The 24,179-nt window shown below is 33.2% G+C and overlaps 1 protein-coding gene across 1 annotated transcript in view; it reads right to left on the bottom strand.

Annotated features, from left to right (window-relative positions):
- The window catches only part of LOC149418609 (uncharacterized), a 382,608-nt gene that overhangs the window by 6,145 nt on the left and 352,284 nt on the right, over positions 1–24,179 (bottom strand). The window contains exon 6 of the mRNA XM_089638872.1: positions 17,763–17,966. Coding sequence (XP_089494998.1) covers positions 17,763–17,966 — 204 coding nt within the window. The remainder of the gene's footprint in view (positions 1–17,762; positions 17,967–24,179) is intronic.

Below are 24,179 nucleotides of genomic sequence, written 5' to 3'. Positions count from 1 at the left end.
TATCAGAACAACTGCACTGGGTTTCACGATCATCAGCAAGAACCAGATAAAGAAGATTTAAAAAAGTACCCGTCGCGGGACGCCTGGCAGATGTGAAATATCGAAATTGATTTTGATTGAATTAAGTGAAATTGATTTTTATTGATTTAAGTGAAATTGATTTTTATTGAATTAAATGAAATTGATTAAAGTAAAAATGTTGATATCGAAGAAAGCCTTTACTGCACAACAACAAACTTTACTTTGGAATGAAGACAAATATTTTAAATTAGCTCCTGTACAAGAAAAAATCCCGCAGTTAACTCTTCTATGACCCTTCCCCGCACAGAGTTTTGGCGGCGGGCAGAAAGAGCCGACGAATCACGAGGCTGTCCGAATGAAAAATCGTTCCGTGTAAGAGCGTCGTCCTGTCTTGCCACGCTTAGGCGCGCCAAAATATGTTTCACATAAAATTAATCAAAAAAGGTATAAGTAAATAAAAGATTGCGGATCTAAGATGTAAGTTGCCTAAGATCAAAAATAATCCAATGCAGACGATTGAGACACTCATGCAATGATATTTATCATATTAATCAATTGGATAAACTAAGAGATAATAAGACTACTAATAACATTATTGTTGACGATATTATATCCTGTGGTGTGCCTATTTAGCTATACCTACCAACAGAGACTAAGAAAGATATTATTCTCCGCGGCAGGACAATCAAGGAGTTGTTCCGACAATAATAATCTTCGCACGCCTACGGAGATTTCATCATCCGCTTCTGTCCTTTGGACTAGGTGTGGAAGCGAGAAGGATATATATACATACTCCAAGTGTGGAAGTGTAGAGTGTAGAGAATGGCACTAGGACTGGAGGTGACGATGTGCAACGGGAAGTCACTTATCAGCCAAAAGTGCTAACAAATTATTTTATTATTTTCTTCCTATGACAAATAGTACTCGCCTGAAATGCTAAACGTTCAGGTAGGTGAGTACTTCGCTAAGCTGTAAGGTGCCTTTAGGTAGAATTACTTATTTTTAACATGATTTATTCTACAGTGACAGGGTTTCGCATGCTGATAACGTTGATAACGCCCCAATAAATCAAAAGGGAAAATGTTTTTCCGAAAATAAATTTGTTATTTTTAAAAGTTGGCTGATAGAGTAGAGTCGGGTCAAAATTCAGCGACAAAATGTTTTCAAAACATCGGACAGTAATAAAAAAAACAAGAGGTCGGGGCAACAACGTTTTTTGTTTTCCATCGGCCACGGAAAACAAAAAAATGTAGCAATGCCCCAATGCTTCATGTTTGCACAAACACTTGGTTGTGGTAATATTGTCGTTAGAGACGCGGCTTAATACATGAAAATGGAGCAAAAGCTAAAAGAAATGCACAATGTATGTTTATTTATTTACGCCTATGGACTTTTGAAAATGCAAAAATCAGTAATTTTAAATACATATAGGATAACGAAAGATTTTTTAAATATTTATGTTGAGGGATCAGTAGGATTTATAGGTCCAATTAGAAGTTCTACCGAGCCGAACCCTCTGATATGAAAATATCTGGAGTCGGTGAATTATTTTCCTATTTGATATCTGGTGATTTGGCGTGTTGTTTTGGTATTATTTTGTATTTATTATGATTATATAATGCACTTGCATAATGCGGATTGACTAGATGATCATTTGTGAAAAAGTGTGTCTAAGGGTTTAGTTTTTCCTATGGGAAGATTTAACCCGGACATAAAGTCGGAAATAAAAAAAAAATATACATTTGGTTACAAAATAATAAACTTTCGGTTGTATGTGCTGTGTGTAAGTCCTGCGTGAAGTCTTTTTCAATGATCTCAATTTTGCTTCGAATTTTATAAATTTTAACTGATTCTGTAAATAATTCAGAGAACACGCACGCCGGGTTCGAACCCGGCGTGCGCAAATAAATTTTATTTGATTAATTTGTGTTATTTCACAATTAATTAATTAAAAAATATATAGTATATTTGCGGCACGTTCCAGAGTGGAAGATACTACCAGTATCGCCCTGGTGTAAGACCACCATTCAGAATTGAAACGTTGCTACAAATGGCTTTAGCCGTGTTTAGTGACTAGATCTGAATAGCCAGGTACTTCCCCACCTTCATCTTTCGCTTCCCCACTTACCTTCAGCCTCACAACATCCCCCAATTGGAGATGCCATAGTCTCACTGGCTCCAGACGGGAGCAGTTGGGACTCTTGTGAGGTATTCACTATAAAAAAAATAAAAAATAAAAAAAAATTCAGAGAAGCGATAAATTTGGTTTTACGTAAGTATTTTCTTTCTTATTTTATTATTTTATAAACTTTCTAATAAAACTTAAAAATACGTTAAACAGGAAATCAAAGATTGAATTAAAGATTCTACTATCACGTATTTTTCGTGATTAATTATAACAAATTATCTTTGTTTTTGTCAACACTTACATATGATGTTGATTTTGTCAAAGGAAATGAATCAGATGTTTTTGATACATATCACGAAGGATATGAGAGTTCTGCCCCAATATGCACACTTTGTAATAATTCCGTTGTGTTCAATCTATGACACATGCATTTTGATTTAACACCTATTGTACTATATCAGTTATTTCCAAAATTAGTGTTATCGCCCCCAGGGGACGCAGGAGACATCCGGGGGTACGATGTGAAGGAATCAGTCCTTGTGTTGGTGGCGTTAAAGTTGAAATTGCCACATAAATTTTCTCCAAAAGACGCGCTATTTTATTTTGCGAAGTCCATGTAATATAATAATTTTAACTAAAAAGGTAATTTTACGGTTTTAAGAAATAATGATGATAATGACTGGAATATTTGCATAGCGCCGTTTTCGTAGGAAAATCATCTCAATGGCGAAATAACCTGTCACTTTAGAGACCGCATATCTTAGAAAAAACAGACTGTCAAAATATCAACCCGTACATTTGCATTTTTTTTGGTTTGACTGAACTTTAACCTTCCTTCTCTGCAGTAAACCAATTGAGCCGAATTCCACATGGGTAGGACCGATATTTATTTCGAATGTTAACTGCTGTAATGTCATAGAATTTCAGGGTTATCACCAAAAATTGCTCAAGTGGAAATGAAACCCATGCTTTTATTTAAACATTAAATTAAGATATTTTTATTCGAATCTCGTGTTTAGTCAGCGTTGAAGTGTTTTTACTAACAAACAATCATAATTTCTGCTTTATAGAAAAGATTTTAGTATTTGTCTTTAGTACCAACACTATCGCCAGCCTATGCGAGCCTTACAATAACAATATTGTTTTTAATATGCCAATGAAACCGTAATCTGTTAACTACTATTTATTAGTTTTGATAGCAGTTTGATTGGTCAACTTCTGCGCGAGATCCTTGCCTGATAAGTGGTGGGTATAAGGACGCTTTATTAGATTATTATCCAGTTAACAAGTTGGCCCAATTTTTCGCATCCTACGGAAGCATCCGCCGGCGGTGAGCAGTCACCAAGTGGCGTAGAACTAACTATGTAGTGATGATGTCTCGGGATCCTTGCTGACTAGATTTCTAAGATGTTTGAGGATTGATGAGTAATCGTAAATTTTAATTATGTTTAAGTTTAAATTATGTCACAGTGTTGCTTACGTTTAGAGTTATCTGTCTTCATCCTTTTGACGGTCTTTCAAAACACCTTGAGACTGATTTTTATAAAATACTTATTTGAATGTCTCATTTGTTTCCTCAATGAATGAATGCAAATCTTCGAAGTTGAAATTAAATCCCTTCCCGACATCAGATCAAGTTGAAACTCGCCAGAATGCCTTTGGTTTCAATCAAATATACACACGCGAACATGTACAGATTTTTCTGAAATTGGATAACATTACAGCAGTTAATATGCGAAATAAATTTCGGTGCTACCCGATCGGCATTTGGCGAGATTGGTAGAGTTGTCGCCTCCAGTTCCTGGGTAGGAAGGTTCAATCCTCAGTCAAAGAATTTTAAAAGACATTAAAAAAATAGATGACATTTAACTTTTCTTCACAGGATCTTATGCCAAAAATAGGGTGCTCTTCGGCGGTCAACTTACGACTGATGTCGTAGTTTATTCAAAGCAATCTCGAACACTCTTAGTGCCGAAAATACGGTCACGTGATTTGCCTCCGGCTAATCGAAATGATACCCATGTTTCATGTTTAGGAAAGTCTATCAATTTGAATGTATGTTGTCGAAAAGTACTGATAGAAGAAAAAATACTGTTTGACCGATCGATTTTCAAGAATTCAGATCAAGTCGGATAGAAAAACAAGTAATTGATAAGAATATAAAACAGGGCTTAAGATAAAAATGACCGCCTTTCATGATGGTACACATTGTGAAGCTCATTTGCATAAAGAGCTTAAGGTGAGCGTGCGCCATGGAAATATTTTAAAGGCGTATTCAAATTCACGAAACGAAAAGCTGGAAAGATATGGCGAGCTTAACTTTATTCCACTATTCCCAATACATACAAAATACCACTTTCAGATTAGAATTTACTTACTAGTAGTTACATTAAACTCACATCTTTCGATCAATACGCGACGAGTAAGTAATCAATGGTGTACAGTGAACTTAAGAACTATGCAGCACACGATATTTTGTACATGATATTTGATTGGATTTTTTAAAGTTATGTGTTATAGAATATTGAAAACTTATACATTTTAACATATGCATTTATTAATTCGCTTTATGTAGTCAGTTAAAAAGAACTGTCAAACCTGTACACATCTTTAATTAATTATTTATATCTAAGGGTGGTGTGTTTTTACTATGTCCCATTTCTACATTCGACGATACAAAGTCTCATTTCGAAATTAATTTTTGGTATAAAAGATTAATTGTATTGTGTGTTAAATAGGTTACATAACATATTTTTAGAAAATATACAGTTTTTAAGTAAATTTGCACCAAAATTGAAAAAAATCACGTTTAAAATTTTTGATGTAGAATCCGTTAGTTCCATTCCGTGACCATGTATATATTTTGTAAAGTCATTTTTTAATTTATTTTTGGGTATTTATTTATTTATAATTTTTAGGGCTTTAACGTGGGAATAGTTTATTAAACTATAAACTAGTTTATTATTACTTGTGCACAGTTTTTTATGTTTTTTTTTTACATAACTGAACTGCCCCAACAGCAATCTTTTGCATTTTTGAGTGATAAATTGAAGACGTACATTGAAGAATACGTATTATTACTGTCAATTATTATTCTGGACAGTAAAGAAGTGAACATTGTGGGTTCAATGATAACTCAACACAATGACAATTCAACACAATGACAATTCAACAAATCTTTAAATAGTACGTATTATAAAGTCATTAATAGCGATGAACAAAAAAAACGAACCTAACCTAACCTACGTAACCTATTTACGTTGTTGTTTCATCAATTTTCATGACTTCATATCATTTTTTACAGGTGTGTTGAATTTTCATTATGTTGAGTTATCCTGTTACTCATATTATGGTAGTTAGTCCCAGAATTTCTTCAGAGAAAAAATATCCCGACTTCTGGTTAACTGTGATATTAGAGAAAACTTACAAATATTCGTCATAGTAACGGAATGGAAAGCGTAAAAATAATGAAAACTTTTAAAAACTTTGGCGAAAATGACCATAAAATTATTGAAGAAAATAACGCACACGGGGAAAGTTCTTTAAAGCATGTATGGCAGGAAATATTTTACATAGAGATCCGAGAAACTGGGCAGCAAACTATAACATAAAAATCTCTGTGACCTTGAAAGTTCTGCAAAACTTGGCAAAACAAAGTTTGCTTTACCACTTTTTGACATGCAACCAACTTTATGCTTGTGGAGAACTTACGTGAGAAAAGTTACATCAAGATTCTGTAGGCCGATTGTAAGCATATACGAGTAGTTTGAATTTAATAATAATAATTTGTATTGAACAAAATAATAATTTGTTTTGAACACAACGCTATTTAAAAAAAGTATTTAATTTGAAAAATCATATACATCTTGTAAATGCTTTTGAAGCAAAAAAAGTGTCAAATTATTGGCTTCAACGGATTTTGGATTGTTATCAGTTCCTTGCTAAAATTCTTCCATTCCATTTTAAAAAGCCCTACAGCCAGCATCTAACACCATCTGACCTTTATTGCAAGTTCATTTAAATCTAAACTATTTATACGAAATTTTTATTATTCGATTATAACCTTTTAATCCCGTGTTTGGAAGACGAAGGAGTTCGATTTAAGCCCGACCTGAAACCTATAGAGACCATCAAAGGGACCATACACCAACAACCGAAATTAGTATTTTTTTAATATGATGTATATTTAATTAGTGAATTTCCAAAAGAGCATGTCCCTGTTCCTAGTTTCTATCGAAACGGATCAAACGAACTGCCTCGTGCCCAGTCAGAGACGTACAAAACGAGGGTCATTAAGATCGCAATGTAACATTGGCGATACACAATAATAATAATAATTAAATGAAACGGTTTGCGGTTGGTACTTGTATACATTAGTTAAATGGCGTGACGGAATGTGTATATTATTTGGTTGTTTTTGCCTCCGCGAGGTGTTTGAGTAATTACATACTATAAGCTATTGGGGACGAGGAATTCGGTGATAAGAAAGGTGCGCAATGCGAACTATTCTGTTTGTCTAAGATTCCGTTATCGGAAGGTGTTTCCTTTGAACGGTGCCGTCATACGTCGGAAACTAATCCGGTTCAACGGAACGTGGAAGTGATGGCTCATCAGAACCGGATACATCGAGAAAAGACTTCATTTGAATGACGGTGTCGCCAAACTGGGTGATATACACAGGAGATTGTATAATTTAATGATGAAATGTCGGGAAATACACACACGTTTGTGTAAGTGTAAATGTTAGAGAACTGGGGTCAGATTTAGCGATATTCTAAATGCGCGGTAAGCAGCGGTAGCAGGATAATAGGTTTTAATAATGTTGACCAATGGATAAACCAACCATAAAAAATATTGTTAAACATGTTCACAGTAATCAACAAACCTGCACATTACAATCAATTTTAGCAATATCACAAAAAGGATAAGAAGATCAGAGAAACTTTTATTTCGATCCGAACATTTAATTTTTTTCTTCCTTTTTATTCTTCTTTTCGGCAACTGAAGATTTATAAAAACTTTTGTAGCCAGATGTAGAAATTAATCCCCTAGCGACAAGTTTTTTTCTAAATTTGACCAACAAATTCTCAACTCTATTTACTCGAAAACGTTAAACCTCAAATATTCAACAGTAGCACTGCAAGTTTCTGGACAGCGGGTAATTTAAAAAGGTGAAAAATAATCCCATAGAAATATTCCATAAGAAAAACACGGGAGTTAAACTTAAAAAAATGATTTTAATGGATTCAATTATCTCGTGTTCCCTTGAATGCTGAAACCCTCCCAGATCAGAACGTTGAACTGAAATTCCTTAGCAAATTCAAAACTTTATTGCTTCTTTCTAACCATGAATATTCATAAAAGCCTCGATTTCAGATCACAGACGTATATAAGACGAGGATCGTGACTGCTTGTTCCTTCCGCTCGCGTGTTCATTAAACTTACTAAGCCACAGCAGTGATGTGTGTTTTCATAACCTCGTGAGATCAAATCTTAATATATCTAATGCTTTGGCTTATTTCACGCTTGCTCGCTTACTGGATATTTAAAATGATCATAAAAAGTGTCAAAAATTAATTTAAATTTCCTTAAAGTAAGCGATTTAATCTTCACCTTGTCAGGTACATTTTAATTGCGAAATTTGTTTCGAGTATTTTGAACCTATAAGAGATGAATACATTGTTAAAAATATAATAAAATTTACAGCATCTACTAAACGTTCGGAATTTCCGCTTGAGGGTGGCCATTATACAAATTTCACTATGGGCTTTAGTTCAGGTTTCAATATTCACTAAAAAAGTCAAGGAAAACTATGTTTATAATTTTTATAACGTTCTGGAGTTGTAGATCTTTTCATTATTGCCCTGGTGAAAGAATATTAGATTTGATTGTGGTGATTTTCTCACAAAAACTGCGCTATACAAATAATCCAATAATTACTATTATTATCAATCATTAGGTATTTAAAATGGTGAAAACTTAGTAACCAGATTTAAATAGCCAGATTTATCTCAACCTTCCTTTTTATCATCTCCCTCCGATATCCATTTCCTTCAGCCTTATAACGTACCCAAATTGGTGATGCCATTGTCCCACAGGCTCCGGGCAGCTAATTTACAAAGCCTATACTATATAACTCACTACACGGAGAAATTGTTAATTTATTGTGAATCTATTTAAATTATTTGTAATCGGTTTAAAAATGAGATTCCAGGACTTCAACAAATGAATTAACAGAAACGACAAACAATTGAAGGCAAAAAATGATGTGTGCATTTATTTAATTTAGTCTAAAAGTAAAGTCTACCTCAGTGACCCCGGTATCCTAAAAATGAATATATTATTCCGTACAGAAGGAATTTGAAAGCAAAACTTCAAGTAAAGCTTTTATTTAGCGATATGCGACCGAAGCTTAATGAAAATCAGTTTCGCTTTCAATCAATACCATTTTTCATGCCATGGTCGCGTGCGGCCCGAATAAGTGCGGTGTGTAGTTAGTGGACTTATACGTTTATTGTACTTCTGTGAGTACCTAGAAGTATTGGTAATGCAGGAGGTGAACTAGGCACCATTTAAAATACTAACCTACAATTTTCAATCACAAATATTTACATTTATAAGCGTCAAAGCTGAAAGGCGGCATTTCTTCCAAAAAGTCAAACTCATACCCGATTTAAAAAAAAAATAGGTATAACCGTGTTTAGTGACCCGATCTGAACAGCCAACATTCTAACCTTCCGCTACCCCATCTCTTTCCCCTCAATATTCCCTTCAGCCTCTTAACACATCCCAATTGAGGAAGCCATAGTCACAATGGCTCCGAATAGTTGTAAACAGTTGGAACTTTTTGACGGTATTCACATAAAAAAAAGGTGAAGATGTTGGATGGAATTTTAAAATTTGTATTAGTAATGCTGCACAAGTGTCGTAGCAGCCCGAAGCCAGTGGAATGATGGCATTCCAGATGTTGTTAGGTTCAAAGTAATTGGTATGCGAAGGAGATTAGAAAGCATTGGATAGTGTTTGGTAATTCAGATTTGGTCACTATACCTACCTAGCCAATCCTCCCATCTTCCATGCAGAAGCCACGTGAAAAATGATTATGTGAATGCTTAGATTATAAAAAATGACAGAATTTGTCAGTGTAAATACCCGGCCATCATGTTCTAGTCTCTATATACATACATAGCTCAATTCGACTGAAGAATTACAATAGATAAATTAGTATTATACGCCTATATGGACTTTTACAAACATTATATACCTAATAATTTTGTGAAGTAATCATGAAGTAAAATTTGCTATTTTAATTATATAGAACCCAAGTAAAAGAATATTATTTTGCTAGCATTAATTATTATTATTAATGAGGTATGTTATTATAGCCTTAGTATTTCTAAAGTATTGTCAACTGCATGCAATCTAGGTACAAGCGAGTACACAAATGAAATATTATATAATAATACCGACACAACGCTGAAAAGCTTTCTGTTACTGTTATTTATTTATCATTCACATATAGTGAATTAATTTAATATGTCAATAATAATCGATCTTCCGCTTTGTTACCGAGTAATGAAATAATGGTCTCGGTAGTCTAAATATTTAATTAGAACTATTGATTATACGAGCTGCAATATGATAAATATCAATAAAAACCTACAAGTATCCATTAAGTAATTCTAGTATGCTATTTTTCCATCTTGTTCATTTAGACTTTAGACCTTCTTTTGTAAAAAATACATGCAAAAGCCCAGCGGGGTATAAAAAAATAAAATAATAATATTATTGTGTATTTATACATTAGTGCAAACAAATCTATTATTAGTATGTACCTAAGCATTTATTTAGGTGTTGGTATTATGCATTACTACCCGGCTTTATCCGAGAATTCAACACTCCTTTTGAAAATGTTATTAGCGTCTCTCCTTATTTTTACTAAAGATAGTTAAATAATTGAGGTTTCAAAGCCGAAAATGACGTGGCTAGTTGAAAATCATTTCATTTACCTACGAAAATTATTAATTATAAAGCACGTGATATTTTTTAGGTACCTTTTTGAAGTATATGAACAAATTCCAAGTTAACGATTTTTATTAAAAAAAGACTTTTAAGAACTAACTAAAATTTTAATTTGTAGACACGTATTATGGGGTGACTTTGTCAATTTTCAACATTGAAAATAACTTTCTTATAAAATCGGTGTCGGAAAAATTTTATGTCATATTTATTGCACATGCTTAAACTATCGAAATATATGCAAAAAAATGAGTTTGAGTAATTAAATAATAAAATTATATAGATAAAATTCATCTTTCGGAGTGGGGCGTCTTTGATACGTCTCTGTTTTTTTTAAATGTTTGTAATAAGCCAACTCAAAAAAATAATATTTCGAATATTTAAATACAGTTATACATTTATATCGATAGACACTGATACGATATAAATGACACGAAACTATCATAATTATTGAATTTAAAAAATGTATTTAAATTTTTCTCTGTCTGAAAATATATAAGACATCTTCACAATTCAACTATCAATGAATTGGAATATAACTAGGAACCAATTAACTTGACACATGTTAACGAAGCATCTTTGTATCCACGTTGCCTGATCAATTTCTTAGTGACATCGAGAATTATGCAAATATCCGCGATGATCAAAGTCACCCCATATTATGATACTCCATTTAGATTAAAAGTTTAAAAAAATCATCTCGATATTATTTTTTATAAATAAACCGTTTGTTTGTATTTAAGAAAAATAAATGGTAATATTTTAAATATAAAAAATACAATAACTCCAAATTCATTATTATGAGCTCATAGAAGCAATAATATTAAAGTTTTAGAAAAATGGATTAAAAATTAAAAAATCAAAAAAGAACAATAACATGTTTTAGTATTATTATACATATAAATGAAAAGAACAATAACACGTTTTAGTATTATTATTCATATAAATGAAAAGAACAATGACATGTTATAGTATTATTATATATGAATAATAAAGAAAATAAATAAAAATGAATGCTAATATTTCATCGAGGAAGGATTTGTTTCTATTTCTAAAAAAGTAGTTTTACTTAAAACTATGTCTTTTTGTGCGAAAATATAATTTGTTTTCTATTTGCATATGAGCTGTGTATATGTCATGTCAAAATGTACCTACTAAATACTTCGGACATCGCATATTACTTACGCAGGTAGGTATGCGAATGGGTATGCGACGTCAAATTGTTATCAATCAGCTGTTCTGTAGTGGCAAGTGGCTAGTGGCTGTCACCGCGTGTCAGCTGTCAACTGCTGGCAACTGTCAGACGGAATGACGGCATGACCACGACCAACACTGACGTCACCATCGGTGGGCGGATGTCCTCGTGGCTGTGTTACGACAAGAGACGCTATCAATGTTTTATCATTTTTCCGGCCGGACACTATCTATAGTACCTACTCAATAACTCTTCTTAGCCCGTCGTCCCATGGGTCGGTAAGCAATCGACATAAACCAAATGCTGTAAGACCCTGCGCAGAAAAAAGTGCGCTGCAGACCCTTACTCTAGCGAATTTTCTGCGCAGGATTTGCAGTCTTCGGTTTAATTGTCGACTGCTTGAACGACCCGTGGGACGACGGGTTAACAAAAAACACTATAATAGCAGAATAACAAAAAACGTAATTTTTAGGCCACCTGCAGAATAAGCCGTGTCAAGCTGTTGCTAAGTTAATTATACGCAATCTTCTCTTTGCATTCGGTGACGTCACTAGTGTACAACCAAGCCCAATTAGAGTACAGGCCAAATTTACCGCAAACAAACGTTTGCGGTAAAACAACACAAATATGCAGTAACAACAACGCCGCCATTAGAAAAATGTCGTTGCTCGATGGCACTGACTTGATCACATGACTGACGTAATCGCCAGTACTATGCACAATGTACATCAATTTAAAAAGAGGGGTTTTTGTTTATTTATGTTATTCTGTAGCTGCTGGTTAGGTAGGGACTAAGGCTGGTGTTGCCATACTGCCGGTTGGGTTTAGGAAGCCCGGGTAGGTACTGGGTTGGTTACACCAGGTACCCACACTTCCTCTGCATATGGACATGAAGTGCTCGGTTATTTAGGAATCTCGTGTCTTATCGCGGTCATGAATACTAACTCGCCATTAATAAGATACAGGGGGAACGATGGGAAACAAGTATTTAAGCGAAATAAAAGCATAATTATACAATCAAAAATATTAATTTCGGTTGTCTGAGCGTCCTGCGTTAACTGTTAATTTTCAAAATTGTGAAAAGAATTCAGTTAATTTAAAGTAAAGTCAGATTTGGTAATTTTTCAAGGCTCAGTGTTTTTTTTCATTTTTCAAGATATACAAGCAATACTTATATAATCCTCAATAAATATTATTTACAAAAATAATCCGGATAATAATAAGTTATTAATTATTATGACGTTTCGTTTAGAATTGTTAACATTATCTTATTCTTCACTGACCAAATATTACATTGACTCGTATAAACCTTCCATTAAATATTACATTGACTTGTAGAACTTTCAATTAAATATTACATTGACTTGTATAACCTTCAATTAAATTTTTCATTGAGTTGTATAAACTTCAATTAAATATTACATTGACTTGTATAATCTACAACTAAATATAACATTGTATGTGTAACCTTCAAATAAATATTTCATTGACTTGTATAACCTCCAATTAAATATTACATTGACTTGTATAACCTTCAATTAAATTTTTCATTGAGTTGTATAAACTTCAATTAAATATTACATTGACTTGTATAATCTACAACTAAATATAACATTGTATGTGTAACCTTCAAATAAATATTTCATTGACTTGTATAACCTCCAATTAAATATTACATTGACTTGTATAACCTTCAATTAAATATTATATTGACTGATTGACATTAGCATTCAAAAATTACTCCAATAATTTAAAAAGGATAATTTGTTTAAAAATAATTTTTATCAAATTTAATATTTCACAAAAAGCGATGTAAAATTCATGACCCTAAAAAGCCCTGGACGGAGCTATTGGAGAACTATTTGGAGCCGCGTGTTGAGGGGGATTTTTTTAATGAATTATCCCATTTCTTGTCTCGTCAAATACCCAAAGAAATCATAAGCTGTAGTAAATCCATTAACAACACGCTAATAAAATTATAATAGTTCATCAAGTACTACTAGCATCTCAAAAATCTGCACTGGCTCAAATGTCCTGAAAGAATCCAGTTCAAGGTATGCTGGATGGTATTTAAGTCACTTAACGGAATGGCTCCGGCTTATTTATCAGAATTGTGTATTCCAGAAGATTCCAATTCCCGACAGTCAACCCTTAGGTCAGCAACGTCATCAGCTATCGGAAGGTTGAAGGAACCAAAGCGCACACCAGATACTAAGTTCGGTGAGCGTGCTTTCGCCGTGTCAGGACCTAAAGCCTAGAATGGACTGCCACATGATTTGAGAATGATCGCAGACTCGACAGAATTTAGGTCTAAACTTAAAACGCACCTTTTCAGACAGTCGTATCCATAATTTCAGAAACCTCCACTTTCACAGTTGACGGCAATTTAAATTAACAAAATGTAAAAAATACTAAAAATAAAATAAAATAAATAAAAATAATAATTAAAAATAAATAAATAAAAATGATAACAACTAACAATTTGTGGGCTTTTAAGACAGTTAAAATACATTTAAATTAAAATAAAAACTATAGCAGACTTAAGATCATGCGACGACCAGTGTTTTTTGATATAGTGTCCTCTGCGTGCAGTTCTATCTTTTATAAGCATAAACTTTTTAATATAAGTGTGTTTGTTGGAAGTGACTTGGCAGGTAAGTATGTTTTGGTATCTTTTCTAAATAACAAATGTAGATCCTAGGAAATAAATTGTACAGCGCCCTTGAGGTGATTTTTCACAAAAAACTCTACAAATTATCCAATTATTATTATTATTATTATTACTTTGCATACAAATAATATCAAAAGTTAGTCATACACGATGGCTGCCAGGCCATTTCACCTCATCCTAGATTTGGCTTCAATGCCATTCATGCAGAATCGCACTAATGCTCTGTCCAGGGCTTTTTAGGTTTACGGTAAAAGTGGCTAAGTATTATTACCTAGTATCACCCTGTAGTGTCCGAGGTATTAGCGAACGCGATGTCGGTACCAGCCGTCCGACTGTGAATGGTTAATTCACTTCGTCCGATCTAGCTGAGACACGAACCCGCACCCTATACATGCATGCATTCTGCATCAGTGGTACACGAACTCATTATAATATAATCTAACATATTATGTTTCATTATATATATATATTCAGGGATCTTTCATGCTCGAGTGACTACAAAACCATTGTACTCGTAATTCACACCCAACTTAGTTTACTTAACTTTCGATGAAATTCAAAAATTCTCGGAACTAATTCCCTGAATTCACTAAATTTTACTTATTTTAATTTTTTATTTTTTATAAATTATTTTTTATTCTTTAACGCCCTAAGGGCTTTTGGAGAAGTAATCAAAAATTTGCAAATAGATATTCAAGTTCTGAAGAGATAATCAATTTCTTGTCGGTGGCCATATATTATGTAACTTTACGACATCAGTTTTCATTAAAATCGGATTTTAAAAGGATTCTAAGCACTATATTGGTTTTATTATGTTCATATCCAAATCGTTAATGGGGATATCACCATCCTCTTCATGGCTTATCAAATAATCAATTACACACTTGCAACATGTAGAAAACTTCGCTAACTTATCCGATATATAATAACTATTTGTTGCTTTATATCGGATAAGTTAGCGGAGTATTATCTTAGTTAGTGGAACTTATCCGATATATAGTAACTATAAATAGGTTCGAATAGTAATCTCTGACTTTATAAATAAATAAATCTAAAATATATGTTATCCTTTGGATAAGCTCTGTGAAAAATACGGATATGAAAACTCCAAATTTGAAAAAAACATTTTTTTCTCTTTAAATACAATATTACAGTATAGGTAGGTACCTACATTATCGCGTGTTTGATTTATTCACACAATCAGTTCCAATTTCTAAAATTATACTTAAATTGAACCAGATATCATGCAGGACTAACGCACAGACAACCAAAATTAGTTTTGATTACAATTATGGTAAATGAAGAAAAATGAGTTTTTATTTAAAGTTTGTCGACGACTGTTTTTCACACAACCACGGTGTCCACTGCAACGAGGCAGGGTTCGGCAGTAAATTGCGGCCAATTGGGTAACGAATCAAGCCAATGCCAAGTCAAGCAAAGTAAGGGGTAGATTGGCTTATCAAGAGTCGCCGTTGCCAATAATGATAATCATCTCTAAACGAGGTCTTTGTCAGAAACCAGAAAAAAATTACAAAAAATAAACGAGAGACGAAACGAAATTTGTATTGAAAATTGTACAATTTGGTTTGGAAAGCCGAATTTAATTTCGATTGTAATACAACACATCTATTTTTTATTGTTGTACCTAATACTGCCAGATTTAAAAAAATCTTAAAATTAGGACAGACACATGAAAAAATGTATGTACTCACTATTTATATAAATATTTTTTTATATAATCATGACATGAAATACTTGTAACATAAATATTTATTGAAGGTGATTGATTACCTTACTTTTGAAGGAATTTTTGATTTTCGTATGTCTAAAGTCACTAGGTGGAGAAGTCATATAATGTCATAAAGGTTATTATTTCCATTTACTAGCGGTCATTTTTCAAATAGGTTGAACCATTTGAAACACTCCGATTTTGAGTTCAATGCCAAAGAAAATGAAATATGAACCAAACGTGCGCCAGGCTAGAATCGATGCACACCTAACGTCAGCAGTGCACAAACTGCAAAATGCACCTGCTGCACTCCGCCGAGGTCAGGGATCAATATGTGGTGCATGCTAATACTGAACTAAAATAATGCTGTTAGGTGGTCTGCAACATGAATGATAATGCAATATTTATGCACCTATTAATTATACATGCTTATTTCGGTTGTCTGTGATGTGAACATTTCTGCGTAATGTACTTAAATTTTGATGATTGGATCTGATGAATATGTGAAGGTAATCGATAAAGTAGGTAGATACCTACTACCTACTTATAAACAGTTAATAATTCCATATTTGAAAAGTGTATTTCTTTTGTATAAATGTTTGACAGATGATATTTCAAGTTTACTGACAGTGTTTATTCGTTATATAAATTTTTGAAGTCTCTCCAATTTGTCGAAAAAACAAAAAAAAACGATTTTCTAAAGATAATTAAAAATATTTGTTTTTAAAAAGGCATAGTCATCCAAAGACTAATATTTTATAAATTCTACAAATATGGATTTTTTACGGGTCTGCGCTAGTGTTATTATAAAAATGCAGTAATGGAATGACAGTACAAAGGAATTGCACGATTTTACGTGTACTGATAGATTTATACCAGTTTAACCATGTTAAAAATTTTTATGTTAAGATGTAAGGCACATAATGAAATTCAAGTGATTGTTTTTCAAACACATAAAAGTGTTTACATTATTTCGTAAATTTAGGCACCTAAATAAAGTCAATTGTCTTTTTTATTCACCACACATGTCAAATACAGTAAAGTTGTTCTACATCGTGAGGTGACATTATGACATTTTAAAGTTTATCTTATTGTTATGATGTAAATCACTTTTTATTCTTGCTTAGAAATTCATTGATTTAAGTACTCGTAATGTTATGTAACATTCTAGGGCAATTAGCTAAGTAAAAATTTATCACGAGAAAACTAAAAAAATTTAACAATCAGTAGGCAGCTCATTCCGAAAGCTTTAAAGAAATCAATGTTTGATGAAAAGCGCTTCCAGGTATCGAGTGTCGACTTTAAGAAAGAGCCGGAAAGCGTAGGACTCACTGTTGAAGGTTACGAACATAATAAGGAAACACCTCCGTTTGATTTCTCGTGAATAACACTGCTCAACGTGCTAAATGCTAGACTGTCGGCTTTTTAGGCCGATGGCGAGGCTTTCATCAAAGGTTTGGCAGCGGAAGGCATTATGGTACCTGTTACCCGCTTAATAAATTGTGGCATTGATTGTTATATCAAGGAAGAGCGTGGGAGGTATGATACTATCAACTAGTCAAACTTACTTTCGTAATATCCCCCATTTGCCGAAAGGATTAAATGTCAATTTGAAAAAAAGAGAAAAGATTTCATTCATGTGTTCATATTAAATGGGTGACTAAGCAACCATTTCATTGATAGGTAGCGACTTTGTTCGCTTAAAAGGTATGTGTGATGTCATTTTTTCGCAATTAAACATAATAAAGTTTCATTCAGTCATTGTTGTAAGAAAGTTGAATGAATTTGTTGGGAGGGAAAATCATTTCAAGGTAATTGCAGACAATAGCAGGGGACTATTCAAACACAAAAATCGGTACCACAGAGAAAAAAAAGTTTGAAACATTAGAAGGAATATGTTGCGAGGGGACTAACAAGCTACATCATGCGCATTTATAAGTAAGAGACTATATTCAAAAACCAAATATTTGTTACCACAGAAAAAAAGGGTTTTGTTTACCTCATCGCAAGCTGAACATCTCGGCTTCAGGGTCTCCGCATGGTGGCGGCCGCAGTACAGGCGACCAGCTCTCCAGAAGTACACCAGGTCCACTAAGAGTTCCCGACAGACGGCGCACCTGAAGCAGCCGGGGTGCCAGTTGGCAGTCGGACCAGCTCTCGCCGCCCAGACTCCCATGTCTCCAGAGCATACGCCTTCGCCACACTGGAATCAAAATATACAATGGTTAGATAATCATGGACAGTTCATCATAATGCAGCGAATATGAATTAAAGGGCAAAAGAACGGAGAGAGGATTGAGGAGAGAGGAAGATGAAATGGAAGACGATAGAAAATATTAAGAAAAAGATCAAGATGAGGCACACAATAGAAAATTAACGGACCAACAAATGGGAATATATATGCTCATTAGATAGTATTAACTTGATTCCAGTGAAAATTTGGACAAAAGCGTAACACTGCGAAAACGATTCTTCAAGCACTTTAATTTGGAAAAATTTAGAAAAGTCTTCATTATGTTTTATTTTTAGGTTAGGTTTAAAATAATTGCAGGTACCTACTGATAACATATCACCCACACCAAAGTTAGGTTATATAAGACAAGCTTAGTGTAGATATTCTGGTAACGGAAAAAGAAAAATTGTTTTCAACGACCTTCGGAAAATATTCAACTACCGGTCAAATATTTCATCTCGAAGGTCGGAGTTCCTCGAGGTCTCCCGTTGGGTCTTATGTAAAACAATAATTATGATTACTGTATAGAGATAGGTATATCATTATGGTATAACCCGCATCTATAAACAGCAAGTGCGCTCAGTTATTACTTCTTACCATTAATGCACAATCACAGACAGTAGTTGATTAAAAAGATTACTTCTTAGTCTCGACGAATTTATCAGAAGTTTTAGGCTGTTACCCTTGCTAATTCAGACACGAAGCCACATTATCATCTAATTTGATGGTGGATTATTATTTGTGTGGAGAAAGCAACCTCGGCAGACCGATCCCGCTCCGGTCCGCCGGTTAAATATTATTATACCATTATTATGACGGTTTGTATAATCGCGGGAGGTTAATCGACAAGACGCCAGCCGACACATTTCACTCCAGAGACGCTCAACTATTGAGATTCATGGACAACAGATCAATCTTAAAGATGATTTTAATTATATGACATGGTGAAAGCATTAGAGCGTATGCACAGAACTGGTCTGAAGATTTCACCCTACCTTCGTCTAAAATCCATTATTTGCGGATTTTCAGTAGTTTCCATGTGTGCCTCGGATGCAATGTACTCTAAAACTCGGATTTGCTTCGAATTGATTGTGGGAATGATTCAGACGAGTGATAAAATACGTACTAAAATTATTTGAATCATTGAAAATTCTCTATTTGAAATGTTCTTAAATTTTATTTTTATTAATAAATTCAAAAAATATATATATTTTGGTGATTTTCTCAACTACCATATTAGGCTCCCGTATTATAGTAGTCGTACACGATTTATGTAAGAATATCAAAATAATATTTTCTAGAAAAATAATAAAACATGGTGGAAAAGGACATGTTTTCGTAAAACAAAAATTAAAAGAAATAGATATTATTGTATAAATCTCATTAGAAATAAAAATAAAGATTAAACTGATTGATAAACAGATATTTTATATAAAAATCAAAAAGAAAAATTAAAAATACATGTATATATTTTTTATTAAAACACAAATAACTTAGTTTACATCACTTTATTTCGATACAAAATCTCAACATGTTTCGTGAACCAAGTTCACATCATCAGGAGCACAAGTATACTAAAGTTATAATTAAAAATTAGGTCTAGAAAGAAGAGGTAGAAGGAGCAGGGAGGGGTAAGAGTGGGGGAGGGTTATTCAAAGTAGGAATTAAAATGTCATTAGACGGGAAAGACCGGGTAATTGGGAAAATATTTAAAATGGGGTATATAAATTTTTTTTGTTTATTAATAATATCTGCTTTCATATTCACGTGTTTTCTTATTTCTAGGATTTCAAAATTATTGATTTGAGATACCTTGTAACCAGAATGTAGTATTTTAAAACCTGAATTAATATCGAAAGTATGGTCGTTATTTAATAAATGATCCGCAAATTCTGATTCACAGTTTCCCTTTAAAGCCCTAAGATGTTCTTTAATTCTGATCTCAAAGTTTCTATTAGTTTTTCCTATATAAAAGGGGATGTTTTTATTTATAATTTTTTAAATTGTAAATTTTGTAAATTGAATATTTTTTTGTACCTATTTTATTTAAAAAGTTTAAGAACATGTTCAATTGTCTTTCTGTTCCTAACCAAATGCAAAAAATGTCGTCCACATATCTCTTCCAACAATATACATTTTTAAGTAACAAGGCACCGCTATTAAAAATCTTATTTTCTAAATTATTAATAAAAATATATTAAAAAATTATAAATAAAAACATCCCCTTTACTATTCAACCGGCGTTTTATACGGATAACAAATTAAAAAAATATATTCTTAATAATAAAGATATTGATAGTCAAACTAAAAAATCAGGTGTTTATAAACTCAACTGTAATGACTGTAATTCCTTTTATATAGGAAAAACTAATAGAAACTTTGAGATCAGAATTAAAGAACATCTTAGGGCTTTAAAGGGAAACTGTGAATCAGAATTTGCGGATCATTTATTAAATAACGACCATACTTTCGATATTAATTCAGGTTTTAAAATACTACATTCTGGTTACAAGGTATCTCAAATCAATAATTTTGAAATCCTAGAAATAAGAAAACACGTGAATATGAAAGCAGATATTATTAATAAACAAAAAAAATTTATATACCCCATTTTAAATATTTTCCCAATTACCCGGTCTTTCCCGTCTAATGACATTTTAATTCCTACTTTGAATAACCCTCCCCCACTCTTACCCCTCCCTGCTCCTTCTACCTCTTCTTTCTAGACCTAATTTTTAATTATAACTTTAGTATACTTGTGCTCCTGATGATGTGAACTTGGTTCACGAAACATGTTGAGATTTTGTATCGAAATAAAGTGATGTAAACTAAGTTATTTGTGTTTTAATAAAAAATAAATAATGCCATCACAAAGTGAAAAGCAGTTAGAAGAAGTTTTCTTCGAAAAATTAACATGTATATATTTTTTCCTATAGTGTATTTCTTTTGTTTAAATTTTTGACGGGTCGTAATTTCTTATGTTTAATAGCGGTGTTCATTCGAAAGGTAAATTTCTGATCGTCTTTTGAAAGGCAATGATCCTGAGGCAAATATTTTCGTAAATCCAATAATATCAACAAAATTACAATATCAATTAAAATCACCTGAATGCTGATACAATTATTAACGCCTTTACAGAATAATATGTATTAAAATAAAATTGCGAGCATTTTAACAGAAACATGTGAGTTTTACTTGTAAAAGTTGATGTTTTTCAAATCCGAAACTTGAAGGCCGACGATTTTTAGTTTTAATGAATTTACCTTCAACAAACCCCTCTCTCTTAAATTTTTACTGTATCAGAAATCACAACCCTTAATTTAAAAGTGCTATGTAAAGGTAAATAAAAAAAGTTATTGTCGTTAATGAAAGACCAGGATATTTAGATTCGTTTGCCTTTGATAAGGCCAATTTTTGAAAGCAAACACTCGCCAGCTTCATTGGTAAAGCGGTATTAACAGGAATTACTGGCCTTAATTATGTTTTACACTCGTTTGATTTACACACTGAACGGTCAAATAACATGCATTTCCATAGTTTTACTTCTCGGGAACATGGTATTTGGTTATTAACATATGGATTACTTTCACTGTTAGTAGGCATAAGTACCTACATTCGAAACGCATAGTTTTATAAAATCTCTAAGCCTTCACCAATAATAATTACCATTTCTATAAAATGTTATCGATGGGAGACATTGAAATAACTGCTGTTAGGTATCTGCATATATAAGTTAACTAAAACATCCCAAAACAATAAGAAATGACTACTATTTATGTAGTTTTAAATTCGTAAAGTTGTCCGTATAACATCAACAGTCAGCTAGAATATGAGTTATTCAGGCTTCCAATCTGCAGTATCAACCTGCCATTGATCATGCTGATTGAAATGCTATACCTCTTAATAATAATCAAAATAGTATTAAAAATGAAAAGATCACAGATGTCTACAGTGAGATTACATAAAAAATTGAATAATTATGTCTTAGTTAGTTCACTATCAAATGGATAAATAAATCCATTCACTCGAATACACTGTAAAACGTAAAAGGTAATAAAGATATGGATTTAGCACCACTAGGGAAATTATGGCAATAAACATGGCACAAGAGAGGACCTTGTTGGATGGTCTCTTTGGGGATGCTGTGCAGATAACGTTTTTTTTATGTAAGGAATGACAGAGGCTCGTGCTTTTGGTTAGAGGAAACATAAATGCCGGGAAATCCTTCAACAACCGAGTTCTTGAACGAGTATTCAATCTCAACCTTGATAAATTCTTGGTCGCACTATTGGCGTGTTTGAAACTTTGTACGCACACGTGCCGAAGGAAAAAATTACGCTTATAGGTTCCCCGGACCAACTTCTATTAAATTAGCAGTAGAACACAAACTTGACACCTAATTACCTCTTCCCACCTGACCTGAAGAGTTTGAACGCAAAAAAATTGAAGGATGGCCAGTTTGTGTCGCTCAGGATATTTGTTCAAATCAGTTGGCTACTTCTGCAGTTTAGAGGCCAAACCAATATCAGTTCAGAAGGCAAGCTGTTCCGGTCAAGTGGGCCACCGGGCAAGGCAGTGGTACGGGTACAGCCGGGTACATGACCCGACTGACCGAGCGGAACTCCAATGCGGATTCCCTCTTCCACCTAAAATACCACATCAACTACTCTCTTACAGTCTGATTTCACGCTTTTAGAACGAGTACAGGTACTATCAATGCGGTATAGGTATAATGGTACGGTCCTACCAGAAACAATCAATTACAAAATTCTTAGCTTGGGGTGTTACAAACGCCATCACATTTTTGCTGACCTATATTAATTGCAAAATTTTTAGCTTGGACTGTTAAAATTCACCACATTTTTAATGACCTCAATCAATTTCAAGATTCTTAGCTTGGAGTGTTACAACTCCATCACATTTTTGAGGACATATATCAATTACCAACATTTTCACTGCCCACATTAAACGCCGAATCTCGGACTGTTTCAGCTCTAGATCAAATTGTTATCAACTGACAAGCATATCAGCATGTCCGTCGTGCTTAAAAAATTACCACAATCTGATCTGAAATTGAAACTGGCCGAAAATCGAAGTTTAACGGGGACCGTCCGAATGCCGAAAATTCAAAATATCTCTGACTGTCGTTTTGATAGTCATCCAATGTGATATAGTTTGTAACATCCCAACATTAGTTGTTGAAAGAGGCTGGTTGAAGAATAATATTTTATTTAAACTTTTTATTAACCAGAGTTTGAATTTCTGTAGACCCATCACAAATTAAAGAAGTTCACATAACTTCTTTTCCATGACCAATTCCACAATCATTTCCAAGACGATAGATCCACAAGATAGAGTGCTAGAGGCTATTGAACTGTGGCATGTTCATGTGCGGTAACAAATATTTTTATGAAGGCATATTTGTGAAAATCTGAATAAAGATTGCATAGTAAAAAATACTTTTCTGCAATGAATACATCTTAAAAAATCAGCAAGCAAATAAGTTGTAATAAATCAACTATTTTTTTATTGATTTCTGCAATGCAAAATAAGATTTAGTTAACAGAATAATTAGCGGGACGTGACGAGCATTCAGAATCTTAGGAGCATCGACCACAATACAAATCACGATGTGTAATTAAAATAATAAAATACAAATTGTGGTTGTCATCACGATGTCGGTAAGCAGATAAATCAATATGGATGCAGTTTAAGACGGCGCGGCGTTGAAAGTTCGATATAAAGCAACACCATCTCATATAAATGCCATTACACTTATAGCCAATATAATTATTTTTTACATGCCTGATGTTTATTAATGTAGTGAAACATTGTTACTTCGTAAATGTAGTATTTAACTAACTTTAATAAAAAATCAACCCGTGTAAAACACGCATTTTAAAACTATAATACATCTTTTTTAAAACATACTTTTTAATTGGTTTGACTGAGAATTGAACGTTCCTACCCAGTAACTGGAGTAGACGACTCTAACAACCTTGCCAAACGCCGATAAGGTGGGGCCGAAATTTATTTCGTATATTACATGGAGGAAAATGAGTATTGCCGATTTTTAAAATCCTGTTAAAAACGGACAAAGTCGCATTAATACATTCATTTTTTACTAAAAGTTTAACACTAAACCTATCAATTCATTGGTTTAGGGCCTGCAGTCCCGTTTTT

This window comes from Hesperophylax consimilis, chromosome 13, assembly GCF_061612785.1.
Source record: "Hesperophylax consimilis isolate HC1 chromosome 13, BYU_Hcon_1.0, whole genome shotgun sequence".
NCBI classification, from domain to species: Eukaryota; Metazoa; Arthropoda; class Insecta; order Trichoptera; family Limnephilidae; genus Hesperophylax; species Hesperophylax consimilis.
This window is presented reverse-complemented; position numbering and strand designations above follow the sequence as displayed.